This window comes from Cetorhinus maximus, chromosome 5 (genome assembly GCF_964194155.1).
Source record: "Cetorhinus maximus chromosome 5, sCetMax3.hap1.1, whole genome shotgun sequence".
In the NCBI taxonomy this organism is placed as follows: Eukaryota; Metazoa; Chordata; class Chondrichthyes; order Lamniformes; family Cetorhinidae; genus Cetorhinus; species Cetorhinus maximus.
The window spans coordinates 92,183,848-92,210,199 of NC_135883.1; the positions used below are offsets into that span (position 1 = coordinate 92,183,848).

The 26,352-nt window shown below is 42.7% G+C and overlaps 1 protein-coding gene across 2 annotated transcripts in view; it reads right to left on the reverse strand.

Annotated features, from left to right (window-relative positions):
* slc35f1 (solute carrier family 35 member F1) overlaps positions 1–26,352 on the reverse strand; it is a 435,718-nt gene that overhangs the window by 166,364 nt on the left and 243,002 nt on the right. For both annotated transcript variants that reach the window (XM_078542204.1, XM_078542205.1), the window contains one exon: positions 420–547. In XM_078542204.1, coding sequence (XP_078398330.1) covers positions 420–547 — 128 coding nt within the window. The remainder of the gene's footprint in view (positions 1–419; positions 548–26,352) is intronic.

The following is a 26,352-nucleotide window of genomic DNA, read 5'->3' on the forward strand; positions in this document are numbered from 1 at the left end:
ACCTATTTCCAGAATTACAGGCCATCATCCTTTTTGATGTGTCCCTTGAGCTGGTGCACAGGGGTTGCTAACACGAAGATCAGCCCAATAAGTTGAAAGCCTTGCAACCAAGAATTCCTTTGCAATAGTCGTTTCTTTAATATCCTTGTATTATGAATTCTGTGAACAACCGGACAGGTTTTCACCTTCACCACATTTTCAGTCAATGGAATGAAAATCTGCCAAATTCTATAAATGGCGCGCAATCTGCCCCACCAGATCACTGCTTGGGCAGTAAACGTAGAAATTAACCCCAGTGCATTTACATGCAAACAAAATCAATACAAAAAGAACAAGTTTATTAATTTATCTTGTAACCATTTACACCGTGTCTACATTTCAGCTGAAGTACAGTTAATAGCAAACCTTTGTGCACCTACCTGAACACTCGTCAGGGTTGTATACTGGTAAGCCTTTATTACAAGGTAGTTGGCTTCTATATCTATTATTCCCAAGATCATGTACTTCCACCATCTTCTTTTTAGTATTGCCAACAGGTTCTCTTCTCCTGTGCAAAAGAAAAGACCACCAGGTTACAACTGCAACTAGTCACTGTTAAGAAATTGTTGTGGTTTCACCTATTTGATTGCAAAGTAAGGATTCTGTAACATTAGGATTAGATAAAAACCAAAATGAACAATAAAATGAAAAATGAGTAGGCTTATTGCATAAATAGCACAGCGTAACATCTTCAAGCCCCAAGATGATGTATCTTTGTTCCCATGCTGAACTATGCAGCTGTAAATTAAAAACTATTTTTTGAGGTCTAACTGAATTTTATAAAAATTAAATGAAAACAATTGTGAGGGCATATTTTCCTCTGTTCATCAAATTAATTGCAGCCAAGAAGTTAGTGTGATTACAATCAGGGTGTCTGCAATTTTCTTGTCTGTGATCACAATGGGGTAGAGTTTGGAAAATCTACATCCCTCCTCCACAATCGAAGTGGGCAATTTTTCTCTTTTTTTAACTATCATATTTTTGCATTGAGATTTGTGGAAGTACAGCATTGTACTAAACTGATTAAATATAAATGTAATAGCGTAAAATGAAAATATCAACATATTTGAACATTCATGGCACTGATTTGGGCCATTTGTCTCTGCTTTTCTGAACCCAAGATTTCTAATTTTGCAGATTTAAAGTACGCAAGTCGTCATGGCCAGGAAAAGGAAAAAGAGGGAATATTGAAAAAATACACCCATTGAGGAAATTCACAATTGTTATTATTTATTTTTATAAAATTCAGTTAGGCCCCAAAATGTAGTTTTTAATTTACAGCTGCATAGTTCAGCCTGGGAACAAAGATACATCATCTTGGAGCTTGAAGATATTACGCTGTGCTATTTATGCAATAAGCCTACGCATTTCTCATTTTATTGTTCATTTTGGTTTTTATCTAATCCTCATATATTCCTTTCTTTTGGATATGACATTGATTGGTTTAAAATGTTGGCATTTCAGTTGCTCCCTGTCAACTTGTTCAATTTCAGGCCAATTTCACGACATCCAAGTCATTCAGCCAATGATCTCTGCGTCAACTAGATGGGCAAGAAGTTTGTTCCTTCTGTAAATACACACTGCGATGAAATTTAGATAACCTTTCAAATAAAAGGGAGCTATAAGTAATGACAGAAGTTCTAATAGGATCAAAGCAGCTTCAGTGCTTTCTCCTGTGCAAAAATACATCATAGGAAATAATTCCAAAACTGTTTATTCTATATCAACATATTTATGCGGAAATTAGTTTGTTTAATAAAAATACTTTCATATCTGAAAAAGTATGATTTGTACTTATTTTTGTACTTTTTTTTGTAAGTTGTACTTTTTTATGTTTTTATTATGATCCAAGTAATATTAGGAATGTAAATAATTAAAATTACCTTGCAAATTCAATAACCTATTCATATTGGTCTATCAGGTTACACTTTAAAGATTCTGTGGTATAAGGGTCTAATACATAACGGGTTAGTGTGGGACTGAGTACAGTACCACCCACACAGTGATGTATGAGAACACATGACCTGCACCCAGGGGTCAGTGTAGTGTTGGACACAGCTGTGTGTAGAATTAAGCACAGAGTCAGCTCTCAGCTTGGACCTTTATTGTATCTATGTTTATAGTTTCTGTGGCTAATTAATACTTACTGTTGTACTACCTAAGACTATGAATACTTTTATATGCCAACAACTTACAACAGGCACATTGGGCAGAATTTTCCCATCGGCGAGCAGGGGGCGGGGCCAGCTTGCCGACACGTAAAATGACGTCGGGGGGAACCCCCAACGTCATCCTGCCCCATTTAAATTTTCAGGAAGTCGGGGGCACAGCAAAATCAGTTGAGGGCCCGCCGACCTGTCAATGGCCAATTGAGGTCATTGACAGGATCATTTAAACAATTAAAGGACCTGCCCATCCAACCTTAAGGTTGGCGGGCAGGCCAGGAGCCCCGGCCGCAACTAGAGAAAACATGAAACCTCATCCATCAGCGGGATGAGGCTTCATGCAGGGTTCTAAAAAGTTTAATAAAGTTTTACTATAATTTATGAACATGTCCCATCTCATGTGACATTGTCACATGGGGGGACATGTTAGGGAATTTTTTTTTCTATTTTTAATCTTTTTAAAAGTGTAAGCGATCTCCCTGAGGCAGCACTTAGCCTCAGGGAGATGTGCACTCTTTCGTGCGCATGCGCAAAAAAGCGCATTCTCGCTTTTGGGGAATCCCCCCGCCCACTCAGGGAGCGCATAGCACTTCCTGCCGGGCGTCACGCTGGGCGGGCCTTAATTGGCCTGCCCATGTAAAATGGCGGGGCGGCCCGGCTCCCCGCCCGCCGGAGATTGGGTCGGGCCTGCCCACCTGGCAGGCAGAAAATTCTGCCCATTAGGATAACAGAGAGTTTGATTTTTAGTCCCTGCCAGGATGGGATTGGATGCGGGCAGACGCTAAAAATATCCCTGTTGGCTGGCGCGTCAGTTCCCCGACTCCCTCCTGGCCTCAGGCCACCTTGGAGGAGGCGGGATGGGGTGGGGGCGGCAGGGCTACCTGTGTGCAAGTGGTGGATAGCCAACATGGCTTATGAGTCTATTGAGGCCAATTAAGCAGCCAGTGTCTAGAGACTGCAAGATTCATTTTTTAATTTAAGCTTAAAATTTGGAGAGAAGGTGCCCCTATTTTTAAGTGCCCTCTCCCTTATTTATCCTGTACTGGAGAACGTTGCTCCTTTCAAGCTGAAAGGTCTCTGATTTTTTTTTTTTTTTGTAGAAACTTTTCATCTAAAAGCAGTTCACTTAATATAAATTACTTTAAAGTGCGGAGACTGCTGTTTTGTTGGCGATTGCCATATAAACCAACTAGGAATATTAGCAAAAGTAGACCAACAGCTTGAGTTGACACAGACCCTAAAAGCTGACACTTCAAGGACTGCCCGGCTAAAACGGTGTGTGAAGGCAAAGCACTTTGGGCAAACAGAAAGCTGGGGTACTGGATTGGCCGCACATTTCACACTCGGCCCGAATTTCCTTTTTATTATCGTCAATGGGCATTGCTTTCAGTTTTTCATCGCTGTCAAAAGTGAAAATGACCCCTGAACAGCTTAGGGCCTTTGTAACTAATATTGTAGGTAACATCCCTGTTCTTGAATTGAAGTGAAAAAATGTTGTGGGTACAACATTGGCGTTGCATTTCTGGGTGCCGTTTCCATTCTCAAACTCTTTACCTATCTCTCTCTTTCTCTCTGTCCTTTAGGATGCTGCCTATAACCGACCTCTTTAGCTAAGCCTTTGGTCACGCGCCCCAATATCTGTGAAATGATGGGGAGCTGGACAGAGTGTATTCTCATTGTAAACTCGGCCGGAGGTTGGTGGGGTGGTGGTGATAGAAGGCTCTGTGAATTGGGTTGTGGAAGTGGGTTGTGGGAGCGATTGTTGGTGTAACCTTTAGGGAACTGAGGTCCTGGTTGGTCTGTAAAATTTTAGTTTGTTTTCATTTCACAGAGATATTCCTCTCATCTTCCCTATTCAAACAGCTACGCTTCACGCTCCCGCAATTCAGCTTGGGCAATCTTTTTCCTCATTACAAAAACAAAATTACCTGGAAAAACTCAGCAGGTCTGGCAGCATCCGCAGTAGTTCTTTGTTTTTTTCTCATTAACCCAGTTCAAGGTGACACTCCTATCCCTGTTTATGTTGAAACTCTCCCCCCCTCCATTAATGCTGTCACTCTCTCTCACAATTCCCCTCTGCTAATGTTAGTATTTTCCTTTTTCACCCAACCCCACCCTTCCAACCCTCTTGAGCCTCAGCTGCCTAGGTCCTATGCTCTGCAATTTCCTCGCTAAACCTCTTCAACTCTTTACCTCTCTCTCTCTCTCCTTTAGAATGCTCCTTAAAACCTACCCCTTTTGGTCAAGTGTCCTAATGTCTCCTTATGTGGCTATGTGTCAAATTTGTTTGACAGTCACTCCTGTGAAACTCTTTGGGATGTTTTACTACATTAAAAGCATTCTATAAATGCGAGTTGTTGTTGCTGCTATCAGCTGGACAACTGACAAAAAATAGCTCCTTTTGATTCTTTCCATGAAGAAACTGATTCAGATTCAAAATTACTTAAAAGATGTAGCATAGCCGCCTCATCATGTGCCACTTCCAGTGGCACATATGGCAAATGCTTGGGACAACGGAAATTGTTAGCAAACAGCAATTAGTGTATAAAGCATCAGTCTGTTCTCATACCCAAGCCTATTTAAGATATATTGAAATTGCATACATTTTTCCCAGGAAATTCCTCCATTACTTTACCTTGCTTATCATCCTGTTTGACTAGGAGCTGGAGAAAAACAAGATATTTCCTTTTTAAAAGGATAGACATGAATTTTCCTAATGAATGGGTATGTTTACACAGAACCTTGATGCACATTAAAGATGTGATTTGAGTCATAACTCAAGTTGAGCATTCACAGCTTCTTTCTTTCAGCCTCATGTGTTTTGTTATATATCTGTAGCTGCAAGGAAGTTAGACATCTATTTATGATGCAGTTTTTTGCCACATGGTTCTGATTGACTCACGGTCTGCAAGCAAACATGTAAACTTACATTTAGCCATTGCGAACTGTTCAGAGATGTTAGAAGCTGCTTTGGAGTGTGTCTCATAAGCTCAGCTGCTGCTATCAGAAGGTATCAGTCTACTGCTCTAAAACTAGTCTGTTCTGCAAGCTGTGAAAGGAACATCTTTCCAACTAATAAAAGCCATAGCTAATTATGCAATGGTAAACATTCAATGTCGGGTTATAGACTTTGATTTTCTTTTTCAATAGCTTTTTATTTGCTTAATTTATTCAGAGATGTCATGCGCCTCCCTTATGTTTACTGAATGACTCATTGACTCTGAAAATACAAATATATTTTAAAACTGACATATCAGGAAGGAAATTAAGCAGGATGTACATCATTGACAGTGAAGAGTTGTCAACACTGGGCAAATCCTAGGTGTGGGATTGGCAGCTGCAAATTTACAGTCACATATCTGAGGTGCCACCTTATGGTGAAAATATAAATATGGTTAGAAATAGCATGCTTCATTCATTCAATAGGCTAGGTCTCAGCAATTGCTCAGTGGTGAAGCTCTCGACTCCAAGTCTTAAGATCATGGGTTCAGGCACTACTAAAGATTGTGTAAAACTGTGCTTTATATCAAAAAATGATTTTTGAATTTACTGGCTGGAAACTCCTAATTAATTTTAAAAAAGCTTAAAGCCACATTACAGTGGCTTGGAATCAGAGTCAAAAATGGCTGCAAATTTGCATCACTGTACCTCCCACATTCCAATGCCATTCATATGGAGACAACCTGTTTGCAAAGCCGCATCAAGAACAATTGCCTTGAAGGAATATGGACGGAGACCAACTCCTATCCCATTAGCAAAATGTCCAGACAATCAACTGGGTGGACAATGGGACCCATGGCTGAGAGAGGCATTCCCAGCCATGACCTAATCAAGTTACAATTGGGATACACCAGCCATGACCATATTGGGGTCACTAGGAAGTTGGAGGGAGAAGGTAATGTGACATGGACAAAAGAGCTGAACTCCTGAGGCAAGGTGACAGAGACTGCCTTTTACATCAAGGCTGCATTGACCAAGTCTGAAGTGTTGAGAATTTACCAAGGCTACTTAGACACCACCTTCCAAACCCACGACCACTACCATCTAGAAGGGCAAGGCAGCAGACACATGGGAACATCACCACCTCGAAGTTCCCCTCCAAGTCATTCTCCATTCTGCCTAGGAAGTATATTGTCATTCTTTCAATGTCGCTGGGTCAAAATCCTGGAACTCCCTCTCTAACAGCACTGTGGGTGTACCTACACCTCACGGACTGCATCAGTTCAAGAAGGCAGCTCACGACCACCGTCTCAAGGGCAACTAGGGATGGGCAATAAATGTTGGCCTCGCCAGCGAAGCTCACATCCCGTGAATGAATAAAAAAAGCCAACCCTTTGTGTGTTTAAGCACCTGCTTTTCTGCAGAAAAGGACAAGTAACTGAGGCACTGAAGGAACAAGACCCTGAGTGGTTTCCTTCTCTCTCTCTCTGTCCAGTTTCCAAGTTTTGAACTCACTGAATTGGCAAGTATATTGTTTCTAAAAACCTGCTGCGATCAAACAAGGAGGGAAAAAAGGGGAGCCATTCGACCTCTACTCACCTGATCATAGCAAGATATTTGAGCATTAATTCTTGATGACACTCAGTGCAGTACTGAGGGAGTGCTGCTCTGCTGGAGGTGTATCTTACATTACAGGCATTAAAACCAAACTAGTCTTCCCTCTCAGGTGCACATAAAAGGTTCCGTGGCATTATCCAAAGAAAACAGAAGCGTTTTCCCTGGCGTATGGGCCAATATTTTTCCATGAAATAACATTATATAAAGGTGAAAGGTGAGAGTGACTGCCCTTGACATCAAGGCTGCATTTGACCAAGTGTGGCATCAGGGAGCCCTAGCAAAATTGGAGTCAATGGGAATAAAGGGGAAAATTCTCCACTGGTTGGAGTCATATCTAGCACAAAGGAAGATGGCTGTGGTTGTTGGAGGTCAGTCATCTCAGCTCCAGGACATCACTGCAGGAGTTCCTCAGGTAGTGTCCTCGGCCCAACCATCTTCAGCTGCTTTATCATTGACCTTCCTTCCATCATAACAGCAGAAGTGGGAATGTTCACTGATAATTGCACAATGTTCAGCACCATTCGCAACTCCTCAGATACTGAAGCAGTCCATGTCCAAATTCAGCAAGACCTGGACAATATGCAGGCTTGGGCTGACAAATGGCAAGTAACCTTCGTGCCACAGAATGACCATCTCCAATAAGAGAGAATCTAACCATCACCCCTTGATGTTCAATGGCATTGCCATCACTGAATTCCCCACTATCAACAGCCTGGGGGTTATCATTGACCAGAAACTGAACTGGACAAGCCATATAAATACGGTGGTTACAAGAGCAGGTCAGAGGCTAGGAATCCTGCGACAAGTAACTCACCTCCTGACTCCCAAAAGCCTGTCACCATCTACAAGGCACAAGTCAGGGGTGTGATGGAATACTTCCCACTTGCTTGGATGAGTGCAGCTCCAACAACACTCAAGAAGCTCGACACCATCCAGGCCAAAGCAGCCCACTTGATTGGCATCACATCCATAAACATTCACTCCCTCCACCACCAACGCACAGTAGTGGTAATGTGTGTGTACCATCTACAAGATGCACTGCAGGAATTCACCAAGGCTCCTTAGACAGCACCTTCCGAACCTACGGCTACTACCATCTAGAAGGACAAGGACAGCAGGTAGATGGGAACACCACCACCTGCAAGTTCCCCTCCAAGTCACTAACTGTTCTGACTTGGAAATATATCACTGTTCCTTCACTGTCGCTGGGTCAAAATCCTGGAACTCCCTTCCTAACAGCAATATGAGTGTATCTACACCACATGGATTGCAGCGGTGCGAAGGCAACTCACCACCACCTTCTCAAGGGCAACTAGGGGTGGGCAACAAATACTGGCCCAACCAGCGAAGGCCACATCCCCTTATTGAATAGAAATTTTTTTTTAAAAAAATTACATTGCTGTTTCTGGGATCTCGCTATGCACTAATTGACTGCCACATTCCAACAGTGGCTACACCTCATTGGCTGCAAAGACTTTAGAATGTCCTGAGGTTATGAAAGACACTATCCAAATGCAGAATAACTGATCAGCCTTTTTTGGCCTTGAAACAAATTCACCACCTTTTCACATGTGATGCAAGTGAACTGAAATAAAAAATCCAATTCTGTTTTCTGACCACACTTCTCAAACAACAGGTGCCCTGCAATGGAGGATGACTACACAAGTGCCACACTGGGAGTGGAGGAGATATAGGCTGGTACTGAGGATGGGGATCCATAATCGGTACACAGCCAGCGAAATGGTGTGCAACCTGAACATCGACCCTCCTATCTTCTGCCACATACAGAGACCATGGGAGTCTTTTTGTGCCTCCTTCCTCCTCTTCTATGCTGCTTCAACCATTTAACACTCCCCTGGGTCTATCTTTTGTTCTTGTTTCAATGTCACCTCCTTTTGTTTGCAGCATCATTTGAGTCATTCGATCATCTTTGCCCTACACCCTATCCCTCCCCACCACCCTCAGAATTTACTTTCCCTCCCTCGTTTTTCAAACCAGTTTTCACACCTGATTCCATGGGCAGGAATTTTATGCCGGCGTGTGGGCACGTGCCCGACCTGACCAGATACGAAATCGCACGTGATGGCGGTGGCGGGTGAACGCTCCGACGTAATCCCATGCTCGCGCGATATTTCGGTCGGCGGGCGTGCGCAAGTGTCAGAAGCGCGCCCGCCGACAATTAAAGTTGTTAAGGTTCCAATTGTCCCTGATTTTTCACAGTCCGTCCAACCTTCCGGTTGGCAGACGGGTGAATCTGCCAGGCAGACTTTGCATTTTTCATGAAACCACATCCAAGGACGGGATGAGGTTTCCTTGATTAAATTTTTAAAAATAAAAATGTATGGGCAGAATTTGCATCATGGAAATGTTCAGGTGACAGATTCTGATGGGTGGACATTTTTTTCCGGATTTTAAGATCTTTATTTAATTCTTTGGAAGGCTTCAGCTCTCTTCAGGGAGCTTTCGTTTGGTGCTCGCCTGCGCCCATGCTAATGTCAGTGTCCGCCCTCCTCCCACCCCCCCCACCCCCCACCCCAGCAGCGCTGGGCATTTCAGCACATGCTTCATGCTGGCTGGCCTTTAATTGGCCAGCCAGCATGAATTGCGGTTGGGGGCCAAACGTGGGCAGTAGTCCATTCCCCAGCCGCTCCTGAGCCCGCCGAACCTGCTCGGACACCAACCTAAAAATCCTGCCCCATGTTTTCTATCTATCTCATTTTTTAGCATTTGCCCACGTCTCCTATTCCTTTAGTTATTCACACACCCTTTGTCTTTTTAATTTCTTAGTGGCCAGAATTTTATGATCCCGTCATGGTGGCGACAGAGCCATAAAAGGCAGCGAGCCATTGTAAAGTCTATTGACTTCGGCAGGACCATAAAATCCCGCTGTCATAAAATTCCGGCCAATGTTCCTATCCATGATTTGATTGGGGTGATTTGTTACATAATTCAATTCATGGTTCCAGTCAGTGGTTCTGTTTTTTTGTTAAATGTATGTTTTCTCCATCTCCCATTTTCTGCTCATTAATGTGTCCAATCACTTCTTGTTTTTAGTTGTGAATAAAGGTTTACATCCTAAACGTTAAAATGTTGGTTCTTTTTCCTATTGACAGACCTGCTGTCGTGTCTTTAAAACATATATATCGGCTTGTAATAAAGATTCTGACAGTTTGTAAATTAAATGAGTCACTCCTCTGAATCAGATTAATTTAAAAAGAAAAAAGGCATATATTTCATTAATGGATGAATGGTTAAAATAAGATAATTCAGTTTTTAATGGAAACTCGGCATCAATCTAATCAACTTCCTGAAGAAGAAATCACTTGCAGTTTATTGGTAAATCCTTTATATTTTTTTGTATACAATCCAGATTAGTGACCTTGGTTTATGTAATCAGTTTCGATAATTGCTCCGAGTTTCTATTGTATGTTCAGAGCTGCTTAGCACACTGAGAAGCAGCAAATTTCCTCATAAATCACCACCAGCACGCAGTGCATCAGAATGTTCAAAGCCTGTGTGGTTTGGTGATTATTGTTGCAGGCCCGATCTCACTGAGGTCATAAAGTTAATTTCTGTGAACAGAAGGAATTTAATTTTACACCTCCAACCTGCCTCTCACAATTTCCCAATCTAATTATTCAGAAAATTACAACTGCTAAGCAATTACTCTCCATTTTCAAACATAATTGAAAGCTATAAAGGGGTAAACCTATGAATTTGCACTCCTCATGCAGAGCATCACACACTGGGGGTGAACATAAGGAATTAGTTGACCCCCCCCCCCCCAACCATCATTGTTTCATCCATTAATTTTAATAGATGGAATATTGATCATGACATAGGCTTGTATTCCCAATATGCACCGTTTATGCCAGGAGCACCTGCTGGTCTATGGAAGCCTGGTAATTCAGACTTACCCACTGATGTACTTTTGTAGAAGTGCTAAGTTTGCCAGCAGAGTTATGGCATATGGTGCTGGCTCGATAGGAAAGGTCACATTTATTTTATAACTTTATAAATAACTCGGGCATTCTGTGGCTAAATTTGTCTTTCTTAGCTTGTTCTCAGGATGTGGGTGACACTGGCAAGGCAGCATTTATTGTCCATTCATAACTGCCCTTAGAAACTGGTGACTTGCTAGATTACATCAAAGAAGGAAAGAACTGCACACTGCTGAGGGCACTTTGCGTGCTGGCAGGGCACATTGGAAATGCACTATCTATGCTGATCACCTGATTTTCCAAATACATATATGACACATATGATATTGCTAGTAGGCAAGGCCAATAGCATGGAGTTAGATAATCATTCCTGGTATACTGATGACCATTTGGAAATTAACAAAGCTAAAATAGTGGTTGAGGTAAATGTCAAAGTGGGTGTCAATAAAATTCAAGAGGGAATAAGGAGCCTCAAATTTGATTGGTTGCTGTGCCTGATGGAATTAAACTCAGACTGCTTAAAGATGTAGGGCATGTGTTAAGTGAGTGCCTGGTTTATGTACTTAATAGCTCACTGAAGACTGGAATTGTTCCCATGGATTGGAGGGTAGATAAAGGAGAACCAATATTTAAGAAGGAAAACTTGAAGTTCTTGGGAAGAGATAGTAGGATTCGGCAAGATTCTGTACAAAGCTGAACCGCTGTGCGTGCTGTTAAAACATGGATTTCTTTATTCTCCTTCTAGACTCCCTCTCCTGGGTACATTTGCATAATAGCCTTAAGTGGACAAAATGCAATTTCCTCACCGTGCTCGCCCTCGGACTCACTACTGGACTCATCATCTGTGGCCTGAACAGCTGCGTCAAGATCTTCTTCCTCCACTGGTCCCCCCTTGCCAGTGCCAGATTGTGGAGAGCGCAGCATGCAACCGCTACCAGTGACACGTGCTCTGGGGGGTATTGCAATGCATTCCCTGAACAGTCCAGGCATATGAAGCGCATCTTGAGAAAACCGATGGTTCTCTCCACCACTGCCCTTGTGGAGGTATGACTCCTATTGTACCGCTGCTCAGCCTCTGTTCTTGGATGGCGGAGAGGCATGATGAGCCACCTTTTCAAGGGATAGCCCTTGCACCCAGCAGCCATCCACCCAGTCGGGCTGGAGCAGCGAAGAGCCTCGGCACCTGGGAGTGTCTGAGGATGTAAGCGTCATGGCAGCTGCCTGGGTACCTTGCACACACTTGCAGTATCTGCATCCTGTGATCACACACTATCTGCACGTTCATGGAGTGGAATCCCTTCCTGTTGACAAAGGCACCTGGTTGACCCGCTGGCATCTTGATGGCCACGTGTGCAATCGATTGCACCCTGGACACGGGGGAACCCAGCAATCGCTGCAAAGCCTCTGGCTCACTCTGCCTGGCTGGCCTTATCCGCACGGTAATGAATGAAAGTCAATGCACGCCTGAACAGAGCTTCTGTCACCAGCTTGATGCAACTGTGGACAGCTGATTGGGAGACTCCACACAGATCCCCACTGAGCCCTGTAAAGAGCTGGAGGCATAGAAGCTAAGGGCCACTGTGACCTGCCACTAGCATGGGGTGTCCACCCACACAGTCGGAGCTGATCTCAGGCCTGATCCTCTTACAGATGGAGGTCACTGTCTCCCTTGAGAGATGGAGCATCCTTCGACATTGCACCTTGGACATATTGGGGTAGCTGCATTGTCGCCTGTAAACCCTGGCAGCAGGATAGTGACATCTTCTGCTGTCCCTTCCGCCTTGGACTTCTTGTTGGCCCTGCGCCCCTTGTGTCTGTGCCTCTCCTCCCACGGGTCGCTCCCCTGGAAGCTGCATTGGGACACCTGGCCTCCTCTCCCTTCTGCCCCTCTCTTCCTCCTCAAAGGAGGTGCCTCCAATGGAGACCACAATCCCCATTACCAGGGTAACGGAAGGCTGTCTTATACCTGGGAAGGCCCACGTGGTCAGAATCCTCCGGGGGCCTGGAAGACAACAATGAGTCCTGAAATGGAGCCTAGAAATGCTCAGAATGCAGCTCTGAAGTGAGATGAATCTGTCCAGTTCACAGAAGCAACCAGCAGCAAGTTTGATCCAAAAACTCCTCACTACCAGCATTGATAATGCCACTGACCATTCTTATCCTGCCCGTGGATGAGCTTTTGCTAATTGTGGCCTGCCCACCTGCCCATTTTGCCTGTACGACGGCCGAAAAAGCGCCTGGGCTACATAAAGTCAGAGACAATTGGGTGTCTCAAGGGCCTTAGCTGACCTCTTAATGGCGCGCGCGCGTCTGTCTCCATTGCGCACCCACCTAGCGAAATATCAGCTGATGTCATTACACGTTATTTCATGCTCAAGCAGGTTGGGTGCATGCATGCTCGCCGAGTGAAAAATTCTGCCCCAAGTCAAATCTAGCGAATTATTTGCTCATTGACTTAACTCTGGTTATTGAAAAGTTAGAAGGGATCATCAAAGATACCCGATATGGCCTTCTGGATGGAATAGGTGTTATTGAAACTGCCAACGTGGCTTCTGGAAATGCCGTGTCATTATGATTTAAAGGCACCAATCACTCATAAGGGATTGAGTAAACACATTGTGGGTTGATTTATTGAGACTAGGCACATGAGAACATTTATACATAAGTAGAAAGCTTGAAGGCATCAGCAGCAAAGCTGTGTGTGTTGTGCTCTGCTCAAAAGCAAAAGTGAAACTAAAACTGGGTCGCATGGTGCACTTCCCTTCTAGTGATGTCATGCTGCTATCCCTTAAAGGAATTTTTAGAACATCCCTCTTTCTTTTTAAAAATACTTTCCCCCTTCCAAGGAAGTATAACAATTTACAATACATGTTCATGTTTAGTTACCACTACATAAGTATATAGGACAGATGAATCTGTGAGTCTCTAAAGAGTAAAGGTAATTTGCTGGTATGTCCAGATCTTGTAATGGTAACCATGTCGAGAGGTTTCATCTATTGCCCACAGTGATCTGTGGGCTTGTCATTCTTGGATGTTGTTCCTAACTGCATTTGACACCTTGTCCTAGATGCAATAGGACTGTATTGGCTAAGTTTGCAGATGATACAAAGATAGGTGGAGGGACAGGTAGTATTGAGGAGGCGGGGAGGCTGCAGAAGGATTTGGACAGGTTAGGAGAATGGGAAAAGAAGTGGCAGATGGAATACAACGTGGGCAAATGTGAGGTCATGCACTTTGGTAGGAAGAATAGAGGCACAGACTATTTTCTAAATGGGGAGAGAATTCAGAAATCTGGAGTGCAAAGGGACTTGGGAATCCTAGTCCAGGATTTTCTTAAGGTTAACTTGCAGGTTGAGTCGGTAGTTAGGAAGGCAAATGCAATGTTGGCATTTATTTTGAGAGGACTGGAATATAAAAGCAGGGATGTGCTGCTGAGGCTTTATAAGGTTCTGGTCAGACCACATTTAGAATATTGTAAGCAATTTTGGGCCCCGTATCTCAGGAAGGATGTGCTGGCCCTGGAAAGGGTCCAGAGGAGGTTCACGAGAATGATCCCAGGAATGAAAGGCTTAACATATGAGGAACGTTTGAGGACTCTGGGTCTATACTTGATGGAGTTTAGAAGGATGAGGGGGGATCTGATTGAAACTTACAAAATACTGAAAGGCCTGGATAGAGTGGACATGGGGAAGATGTTTCCATTAGTAGGAGAGACTAGGACCGAGGGCACAGCCTCAGAGTAAAGGGAAGACCTTTTAGAACAGAGATGAGGAGAAACTTCTTTAGCCAGAGAGTGGTGAATCTATGGAATTCATTGCCACAGAAGGCTGTGGAGGTCAGGTCATTGAGTGCATTTAAGACTGAGATAGATAGGTTCTTGACTGGTAAGGGGATCAAAGGTTACAGGGAGAAGGCTGGAGAATGGGGTTGAGAAATTTATCAGCCATGATTGAATGGTGGAGCAGACTCGATGGGCCGAATGGCCTAATTTCTGCTCCTATATCTTACGGTCTTATGGTATGGTCATTGAGGAGCTGGAGTGAATCTGATTTGCCCTTGGTTACATCTCACAATTTTGCCTTTGTGTGTAATGACTTCATAGGACCTTGGTCCTGAACAAATCAGTGTCACCTTAGCAGATTGCCACATACCTTCTGTGGGATCCTGGATGCGAACTTTTTGTCCCAACTTGGGGCAAGCTTGGCGATTCTGTACCTATATTTTTATCATGTGCATTGGTCATCTTCTCTTGCAGTTTCAAAAGTTGCTCTCTAGTTTCTGAGAGAGTAGAATGGGTAAGATCAGGTAAATTGGTACACACCAGTCTGCCAAACCTGAGCTTTGCTGGTGATGGAATAGTTGCACTTAAAGGTGTCGCTCCCGGATGTAACATTGTAACATGTAGAATTTGCTTGATCTGTCTGCATTTGAGAATCAGGGATTTCACCGTGTGAATTGCTTGTTCAGCTAGGCCATTAGATCAAGGGCAATGAGGAGAAGAGGTAGTGTGATTGATATTCCATTTCTCACACATATCCTGAAAAGGCTTACCAATAAATTGTGGACCGTTATCTGTAATCCTCTCTCCAAGCATACCAAATAAACTGAAAATGGCACTTAGAGTGTGCGCAACAGTTGCGCTTGACATAATGTGCAATTGTCGAATAATGAGGCACTTGGTAAAGTGGTCGATGATGACAATGAAATCAGTGTCATGGATATGAAAGAGCTCAGATGCAATTTTGAACCAAGGATGGGTAGAAACTACATGTGGAATAAGTGGTTATTTGTGCTGGTTTGGCATATGCTTTTGATGTGCCTCGCACTTCTTGACGACGACTTCAATATCCATACCCGGCCAATAGGCTGTCTCTCTTGCGAGTCTCCTCATCTAATCTATGCCCATGTGTGCGTGATGAAGCTGTTGAAGAATATCATGTTGCAAAGATTCCGGTATTTTGGTATACCTGCCTTTATAAATGACTCTCATGTGTTCGTGGACATGATGAATTGAATCAGAGAATCCTTCGATAATGGTTTTCCAGTTTCTGTTGTGTGTCATTTATTCTTGTAGCTGCTGGCATTTGCGTCACACAAAATGTACCAGATCAGTTGCTGGACTTGCATTCTGGGTATTTTGATGTTAGGTTGTGAACTGAGGTGATCGGAGTAGGTGAGGTTCATCTGCCTTGTGATGTCCAAGTAGTTCCATGGGTTGTCACTAGTGTGAGTCTACGGCATGCTGGTAGACCTGCAATCGCTGGGCATTTAGTCTCCACGATGTAGAACATCTGTGACACCCAGGAAGATTGATTGTACTTGCACTCCAGGACTATGGATCCTGTACATGAAATTAACAAACCGTTGTACGCCAAAAGTTGCACAGTAGTAGGTTTCGCCATGGCCTTCCATGTCTGTAGATGCCTGTCTTTCAGAATCCGCAGAGGTCGTATGTTGGCAACTGCCCCAATGTCAATCCTGGCCAACAATGAGTAGTTATCAACTTTCTTGGGACAATTAATTAAAATCTTGGCAAACACCTCAGCATCTATATTTTCCATGAGATTGACGGTGTCAAACATGTGTTCACTGCTCTTCATCTCGTCATGCACATCATCGTCTTGTTTTGATTTGTCAGTCACCTTATTCATATGTTTCTGATGGGATACCATATGGTCATTCTTATTGCATGAAGGTAGCCATTGTGAACGGTCTGTTTGGATCAGTGCATGGCTCTTTGTAGCTGCATCAGCCTTTGCTCTAATGCACTGCTGCTGCCAAGGGCTCTTTCTCTCACATGCTTGCAGAACTGATGGAAAGCTGGGCATTTCCTTGGTGCATGCAGAAGACCACAACTTCCACATTGCTAGGTTTGAGTGTTCTAATAAGTTCGTCAACAATTGGGATTGTACTTAGGACATGTAAGCTTTGTCGACCTGTGAGGGTTGCTTCGTACTTACATCCATCCTTGACTAGGTCTTCGATGCTATACATTTTGGGTTTGTCTAGCAGACCTTTCTGGAATGCTTCCATGGGAATGGATGTGATCACCATCTCAGCAATTCTGTCTGCTAGCTCTGCATTTGTAAAATCACAGTACATACCCTTTTCTCTGCATATGCTGATGAAGTGGTGTCATGAACCTATTAATGTATATAATATTTTGGAAAATATTTTTCTTTTAAAATAGAGGTTTAATCTGTGGGTGCGTCTTAATTGGACTAAAGCCAGCTAGTCTGGGTGCTTTGATGGGTACTAGTTTTGATATGGAAGAGAGATAGCATGTATTTGCATTTTTCAAGAAGTGGGGTGAAAACTTGACGCCTATCTACCAAGCCACATGTTTATATTACCAATAAAATTAGTACTATGAAAGGGGTTTAACTGTTAAAAGATGGAGTTCAAAGAAGCTGGTGAGACAATGAGAATTTGAATTCAATCAGTGGTGGTAGCGATAATTTCAGCCGTTTTTGGGTGTGCAGAGCAGAGGCAATGTGAGATCAAAAGGCAGCTGTAAGCCTCCAATTGGCTCTACAGTGAAAAGAATCTCATTCTGAACTCATAAGGTGAAAATGCTTTGCCTGGTGTTTGGTTATGTCTATGGGTTGCTGTTGCCTTAATGGAGATTAATTTGGGAATTTGTTAAAAGTTATGATATTAGCAATTTGTAGCCACGTGGATACAATTTAACCTGTGTAAATTAATTAAATGTTTCAATTAGTTTAATGTAAAGCCTCAAGAACTGGTGGTCTGGTTCCTGAATTTAGAGTCACATCTCAAACATAACACGTAAAATTATAGGTTATGACAGTTGTTTAAAGATTCCCTGTGGGAATTTTAAATAACTCCACTTTACCAACTGCATTGGTCATAACAAGTGGTCTATGGATTCTGTAGGCTGTTGTAGAAATGACATGAACTCTAGTCAATGAATACGGAAGTTTAACCTGATTCTGAACTGGTCTTCCAATGTAGTCCATATCTTTTGGGGTTCCTTCAGCTCTTCTTCTGTTAATTCTGATGGGCTCAGCCTGTATTGACCTTCATTCTGCATTGCTAGAAAATTTTTTATGGCTTACTTGTCTGGTTCAGACACACCTGAATCAAGAAACCACAGCTCTGTATGCTGTTTAAAAATTTTGAGTTCAGATAGGTCAGCTGTGCCCCAATTCAACTAGGGAATTTTGTGGACATTTTGACAATATCCCTTTGACCTCCCTTGTCCTATAGTACCTGGGATGAATGTCATTGTAGCCGCTTTTCCAAAGTTCTGCCCATTATAATCGCAACCTTCTCTGGCCCAATTTTATGACAGTTTTGTTTGTTTGGCTCTCCCTCGCTCACTCTCAATCTGGCCCACACCCTGGTCACTCGCCTGTCCTGACTTAGCTAATGTGCTGATCCTCTCTATGCACTGTCCCACTCATTGAACTGACAGGCTATGCACTACTAAATCTCACCACTAGGGACCCTTCTGCTTACCAGCTCTTTATTTGAGCACTATCTCTGCACCATTTCTTCGAAGCTTTTTCTGTGCAATCACCAGCCTGCAATTCAGTTCTCGCCAATGCTACGATTCCATTGCAGTCTGACCAGAACGTCAAGGGTCATTTCATCCTACCCAGCATGATGAACTAAGACTGTTCACCATGTTGTACCTGCACTTAATCTTGCTGCCATGCTGTTTGACCACTGCTGAGCAACATGTTGTGTTGTCATCATGATATATAGGCACTGATCACTCCTAAGGGATTTGGTAAACACATTGTAGGTTCATTTATTGAGACTAGGCATATTAGAATCTTTATACATAGGCAGAAAGCTTGAAGACATCAGTAGTAGAGCTGTGTGTATATGCTCTGCACAAAAGCAAAAATGAAACTAAAACTGGATCACTTGACACACTTCCTTTCTAGTGATGCCATGCTGCAATCCCTTTAAGGCAGGAAAAGCAAGTCATGTCTCACTAACTTGGTTGAATTTTTTGAGGAAGTAGGTTAAAAATAGCCATCTCATTTGGTCTTTGAGAAAAAATTTAACAGAGTGCACAGAGGGTTACTTCAAAAGGTAAAGTTATGTGCGGTAGGAGGGCCATTTCCAGATTGGTTGAATTGTCACAGGCAGAGGTTTGTTATTAATGGAACTGGTTCTGCATGAAGAATGATTATTTCTGGAGTCTTGCATTCATGAAGGTCAGAAGCACTATTGTTCACAATCTACATTAAAGATCTAGACGATGGTGTCATGACACTGTCCACAGAACTGAGAACAGCACAGTTTTTGTCAGTGGAAATAATGATGAGAGAGGTACTATCTGCTGCAGTTGTGAAGGGGGAATAGGCTCATATTGGGCAGATATCATATAATGTATATAAGGGGGCAGGAAAGGGATCCAAGAATTACAGTATGAATCTGTAAAGGTGCATGATCAGTGCCAAAAGGTTACTGCAAAGGCAAATAGAGCAGTACCTTGTAAAGCAAAGAACCAAAATGTCCTTGTACAAGACCCTAGTTAGACCTCACTATTTTTTTATTCATTCACGGGATGTGGGCTTCGCTGGCTGGTCAGCGTTTATTGCCCATCCCTAATTGCCCTTGAGAAGGTAGTGGTGAGCTGCCTTCTTGAATCGCTGCAGTCCATGTGTTTCCTAACAGCACCCACAGTGACGTTCACATCTGGTCAGTGACGTCCACATCCCATGAATGAATAAAAACAAAAGCTCAGTCAGTAGTGTTGCGACTGAGCCACTCTTGGTGATGGACAATGAGGCCCCCCCACCCAGAGTACATTCTGTGCCCTTGCCACCCTCAGTGCTTCCTTCAAGTGGTGTTCAACGTGGAGTAGCACTGATTCATCAGCTGAGGGAGGGCGGTACATTGTAATCAGCGGGATGGTTTCCTTGCCCATGTTTGACCTGATGCCATGAGACTTCATGGGGTCCGGAGTTGATGTTGAGGACTCCCAGAGCAGGTTCCTCCTGACTGTATACCACTGTGCCGCCACCTGGTGGGACAGGACAATACTGGGTGCTGGGTAATATAGGAACCTTGGGTAAGGTTCAAGAAAAGACCACAGTGATCCTTAGTTTAAAAGACCTTAATTATCATGGCAGGTTGAGAGCTGGGTCTTTTTACACTCAACTACACTATATCAATATGGGTAGAATATTTGAACTATATTTATTAGGGAAACTGTAGCAGTCATGTATATACACTATGTAAGCAGAGAACTGGTTTAGGAGGTTGCTTGCTTTTTATGCAGAAGGATAGGAACACTCGGCATAAATTATCGATTTGTGGTGAATGAGGATTAACTGCAAGAATTCCTAAAGGAACCGGATAAGTGGTTGTTAGATAATGGGGTGCCGTTGATGATCGCCTGCAATTTTAAGAACCTAGTTACCTATTAGACTTGCTACAGCTTCTTAGATTGTTGCTCCCTATCCATCAGGAAAGTGACAGTAGCCTTACCTCAGGCAAACCAGGCTGTAGTGAACTGCTTGATGCATTAATGTACAGAAAACTCACTTATGTAACTAATGTCACTCGCAAGATTTTAAAACAAGCCACTGGATTAAATGTTAAATGCAGCAGTGACTTTGACTACAATGGGCAGGGTTGTCCCTGTGCTGGATGTAGTACAGACAGGCTCCTGTGAAAGGTATAACTAAGTGGCTGACTCGGTGCTTAACCATAGACAACTTGTTGGAGAACAAAATCAGATCTGGGGAATCAATGGAGCTTCTCAAGAATCAAGGTGTTAGAAGTGCAGAACTCTGAGTAAGTAAGGGCATAGGTAACAACAGCATTCTGAATGAATTGTGATTTATGGAAAGAGGGAAACTAGCTAGGAGAATGGATATATAGAGCCGTGGGCTGAGACTCTTGGAAGCAGTGGTGTGGAGTGCGAAAGTGTTTGAAAGGTGGAAAAATGCTTCTCGGTGACAGACCTGATGTGAAGAAGAAAATTAACTCCAGATCAAGGAACTCCGAAGGTGCCAGTTGCGAAGGCTGACTGAGTGAAAAAGCAATGTTCAGGAGCTGACAGGAGTTAAAAAGGATGACTTCGGTTTTGTATATGAGTTTGAAAAGCTTTTGATTCATTCGTTTGAGACTTGCTGTCAGGTTTATAAATGGAGTTTGGAATAAAATCTTAAAATCAAAAAGGAGTTGGAAAGGTAAAGTTTTATGTTATCAGTAACACGTGGAATCTGATCCTGTGCTTTTGGATGATGTCACCAACTAATAGCTCAGGGTCACTGCTGCTAATTGCAGTACCTGTTCCACAACCCAGTTTAGCTCAGCTAATTCAACACAAACGAGCATTCAAACCTATGATTCTTCGCACCTCATTAGTGCATTTACCTGATCATCAGAGAGGACTTCATGGCTCTCCAAATGAGTTCCATTGCCCTGCCTTTTCCCCGTATCCTTGCACATTGGTTCTATTCAAATCATCATCTAATGCCCTCGAGTGCCTCGTTTGAACCTGCCTCCACCACACTTCCAGGCAGTACATTCCAGACCCAAACCACTCATTGTGTGAAAAAGATTTTTCTCATGTCACATTTGCTTCTTGGGGGGTGTCATGTGACATACCTCCCACTTCTTCTCCTGGGTGTTGGAAAAAAGATGTATTTTCCCAGGTCTGGAGTCTTGAGGTGTTTAATAGAGGAGTCTGGGTCCTTTTTGCCCTTTGCAGACATACCATTTCCGTTGGCCGGAGCTCTGTCTTAGAGATAGGCATATTTCTTTGGAATTTGATTGTCAGCCGTCATAAGCAGCATTAGCACCTCTGTAAAGATAACCATGGCCCTGCTGGTTTCTGAAGGTTAGAAATTCCTCTGATATGAGTCATGGCTAGTCAGGGTAAAGCCATATACAAGGTTAAAATAAAAATAATAATTTTATAAAGTAGCCAGGTTAACGTAGATATATATATATATTTTTTTCCCTTCCTGTCTTCTGGCCGGCAGAAAGCATTGAAATTGGCAGCACATTAGGAAGCTGCCGACTTCCACACTTCACTTCAGTGGGTCAGGCTGATGTGAGCAACCCCCTCAGGAGACATGCGTTGTTAATGAGCTATTAATGAATCAAAACTAACAGTGAATTTAATATGGGTTTTGGGATTTAACTGTGGGGGCATGGGTTTCCTGGAACTTGCCAACGAAAGTAAGGGAAGGATACAGTGAATGAAACCGCTCAGCTGATTTTTTTTGCCTCATTTTGTGAAAGCCTTTAGCTGACAGGATTGTTCTGAGATGTTATTTTGATTATTTTATGGTTGACTTTCATCACTTCAGAGGTTTGTGTGTCTGATCTCCACTTCGCAGCTGTGATCTGTCAGCTGGATGCCACTGATGCTGTATTAGCTTGGAGCTCAGATGATCAGCAGCATCAACAGCACCAGCAGGAGCAGGAAGAGCACCAGTGGCAGGAACAATTGCAGCCTTCTGCTCACAGACTGCCTACTCCACAGCGGATAGGGTTTGAGCAAAGAGGTGCAGCTGACAGGAGGTGATAGCCACAAACCACATTGTACAGCCAGAGGATTCGCTTTATGGGCATGTCAGAACACCAGTGTTTCAGGTGGCTCAGGATCTTGCATCAAGTGGCAGTCATTTGCCAGGGACCTGTGAGCCATGCTATCTCAAATGATGTCAAAGTTACTGCTATCAACATCTTTTCCTGTGGTTCCTTCCAGGGCTTTGCCAGGGACATTTAAAGGCTCTCACATTTGACCATCCACACCAACGTTTGCCAGGGCAGGCAATTATGTACATTTTGCCACTCATATGGCCTCATTTGATGATCCTTCCAAGATATCATCCCTTCTCACTGCTATAATTGATTCCTCGATCAATATTGCGACCCCACCTCCCCTTCTATCCCCCTCTCTATCTCGTCTGAATACCCTATAACCAGGAATGTTGAGCTGCCAATCCTGCCCTTCTTTTAGTCAAGTCTTGGTCATAACTATGATATCATACTCCCATGTGTATATCTGTGCCCTCAGTTCGTCTGTCTTATTCCTCAGGCTCCTTGCATTAAAATATATTCAGTCATTCATTTTATGCTATGAATTGAGCACACAAAATTTACCCGATATGCCTAGAAATTTTAGAATCATAGAATGGTTACAGCACAGGAGGAGGACATTTGACTGGTCACATCCATGCTGGCTCTTTGCAAAGTGCAACTTACCTAGTCCTATTAGCCTGCCTTTTCCCTGTAGTCCTGCAAATTTTTTGCTTCAGATTCTCTTTTGAAGGACTCAATTGAATCTGCCTCCACTTCCTTCTTGATACATGATTTTACTTTTTAATGGGTTAACTTCTGTTAAAGTAGTAGGCCAAGGAATTTAATAACACGCAATAAGTATTTAAATGGTAATGCCATAGTGCAACTTCCCTACTCCAGAAAGAAAGAGCTATGAAAACACACTTCAAAGAAATAACAATAGATTCGTATTGATTGTCCACATTGAAAACAATTACTTACAAGTTACAAAAGCTATTGCTAAGATCACAACTATAGTTGTCACAGAATTTGCAAACATTTTCCAGCCCCACAAAATCACACCTTCCCCTGTAAAAATCATCCCTTTACACTCCCGGCTGGCACCTTAATGTCATTCTTAGCTTTGCAAGATTAGGAGCTGTGAACTAAGAGAGCGATTAAGGGAGGAGGGGAGGAACAGGATATCTAGGATAGAGATGAAGAGTGTCACTGTGAATCAGGGGCTTGGGAAAAGATTGCAGCAAGAAGGAAGAAGAGATTATTTTATAATTTTAAAACAATTTAGCATTGAAAAGACAAATTTACAATCAGATTTAAAAATAGGAAGTTCCAATGTATGCTCAACAAAGCCTACAACTTCTCTGTAAGAAATGAGGGGGAAAAAATCCCTAAAGATTTTACCACAATCTTTTGCAACTTTCCACTGGGCCTGCATTATTCAATTCACACCACTAGCCATTGGATATGATTTTTGCTGCACCACTGGCCTCTAGAATACTACTATTCCACGTTGTTCCACAGTTGAATCTATTACTGTTAATACTTGACTTTACAAATGTAGTTTTATGCTTATTATTATGGTATTAATAGAAAACATGGTGTAAACAGGTTCTTCATGAAACAGGTTTGTGATTTTACTACAAATAGATAGACTACATTTACCCCATGTTGTGCATTTAAGGCACCCAGCATTCATCCAATAGGCAGAGCCAGTATCATGCAGTTGGATTGGATAGATTCTTGGCTGACAAGGGAGTCTAGGCGGTAGACAGGAAAGTAGAGGTCACAATCAGATCAGCTGTGATCTTATCAAATGGTGGAGCAGGTTCAAGGGGTCGAATGGCCTTCTCCTGCTCCTAATTCATATGTTTGTAAGATCGAATGCAGCTTTATTTAACAACTCTATCTGTTTAAAACAAAATGTCCACACTAAAATGACTAAGGTGCGGTTTACTGAAAAATATTGAACATGAATTTCTGATACAAGCCTGGGGAGAATTCAGGAACAATCTAAATCTTGCCACGTCTTATTACTTCTGACCTGTAAAGAACTTATCAGTTTTAGTCAACTCACAACTTCACTAGTGAAGTGAAATTTTCCAATTTTCAAAGGAAGCAGTAAAACATAGTGGGCATTCTGCATGATCTTCAGGGGTTAGTAATGATGATTCAGGATAGTTTTTAATTCTGCCTTGCTATCCCTTTCACAACACGGATAAGGCTGGAGGTTTAAGTTCACAGGAAACTCTGTCTATTTATGGAAAGTTTATTTTTGCCATCAAATATATGGAGACAAGGCCCAAACTTTAAAATTTAACTTGCTTCATATTTCAGAGGTGAGGATGACTTACAAAAAGATCAAGACCAATGCACCTGAGTTATGAGATCATCCTCAGAAGTGAAACACAAATGAGTCAGTGTTTTACACATTCTCTATTTATCCACTTTTTATTTTTACAATGATAACTTGTTAGATTATTTTTCTTCCTCTTTAGCTCAGTCAAGAGGCTGCATGGAGAGTCTTAAAATAAATTCTCATAATGTTGTTTTTTATTAATTTGTGGGATGTGGGCATTATGGCGAGACTAGCATTTCCCAAATTTCCCTGGAGAAGATGACAAATACAGAGGAGCAATAAAAGCTGGCCTTGCCAGTGATGCCCACATCCTATGAACTGTTAAGATCCCAGCCAATGTTACTACTGGACAAGCCTGATCTCAGGGTGGAACCCAGCTTCATAGATCCTAACTTTTATTTTTTTGTTTAGATACGCAGAGTGGGGCTACTGAATAGAATCACATAAGTCAGCTGATGAACTTCGAACAAAAGGATAAAACTTTTATTTAACAAGATAAGATTAACTATATTACAATACTACTTCACCCACAACTATACTTTTACAGATATATACAGGTTTGGAAGGGAAACACAGGTTACAAAAGCTATTTTATACCCTAATGTTCACAGTAAGTACACAGTCCATGTAAACCAATTGGTGACCTGTAGTCAGGCACACCACGCTCTGAAACCAAGTGACAGATGCAACTCCAAACAGATGCTATGAATCACTCATCAAGTCCCCCCAGATGCTTATCACACCATGAGCCAACCGGTCTCACTGAACTCCGCCTTTCACATGAGGGTTTCCAATCTCAACGCTCCAAGAACTCACTTTGGAATCTTCTCCCAAACCAAGGTATCTTCTGCAATGGTCCACCTCCGGGATTTCAATCTCTCCTGATGTTCCTCTCCCTGGGTCACCGCATGCATTCAAGCTTTCTTCCATGCACTCTCTCTCAGCGACTCAGCCATCAACAGTACACCACTGCTTCATATGCCCATAGCAAAGAGTTACAGACCTTCAGCTGGACCTTCTGGCCCCTTGCTTTAAATCCGCTTCCTGCAGTTTTTCTTCCTTTAAGCTTGAAACTTAGAGCCTTCCTCTGCTCCTCATTCTTAACTTCACTTACCATGATTTTTACCAGGTTCCTGTCCTTCCTTGGACCAGAAGGTCTTCTTGGGACTCTCTCCTGTTTCTGACTCACTTCTTGGCCTTGGGACCTTTCAGTTCTTTTGGGAAATCTGCTCTTACTTTGCAAGTGTCAGTTCCCTCTCCCAGTGTCCAGTCTCTCTGGAGTCCTGGCTTCAACTGAACTTTGGTTTGGAACTGGCTATCTCTCTCTTCTAGGCTGCTTTTGCTGGCAACTGCCTCCAGCTGAACTCAAAACTGCTTCTTCTAGATTTTTGTGTGTGTGTATGTCTCCCTCTCTGGACCCCTGTTGCTAGGCAACAGCACAGTTTTTTCTACTCTGTCTTTGCTTTAATTTCCCTTCAGGAGTCATAAAAAAAACCTCATTAGAAGTGCAGGCACCTTTTAAAGCGAAACTTAAACTCAACTTGACCTTTTCTTAACACACAAATACAGAAATACAAATCAAACTTAAACTTTAAAGCTAAAACTCATTCCTAACACCCACAAATACAAATATAATTTACTTAAACTATTTCCTTGCAGAACAAATGAAAAAAAAGGGGGAATGTATTTAATCTTTTGCATGGAATACAGCAAAATATTACACATAGATGTATTAGTAATTCCAGTACAGCCAAAGCTATAGAAGTGCTGT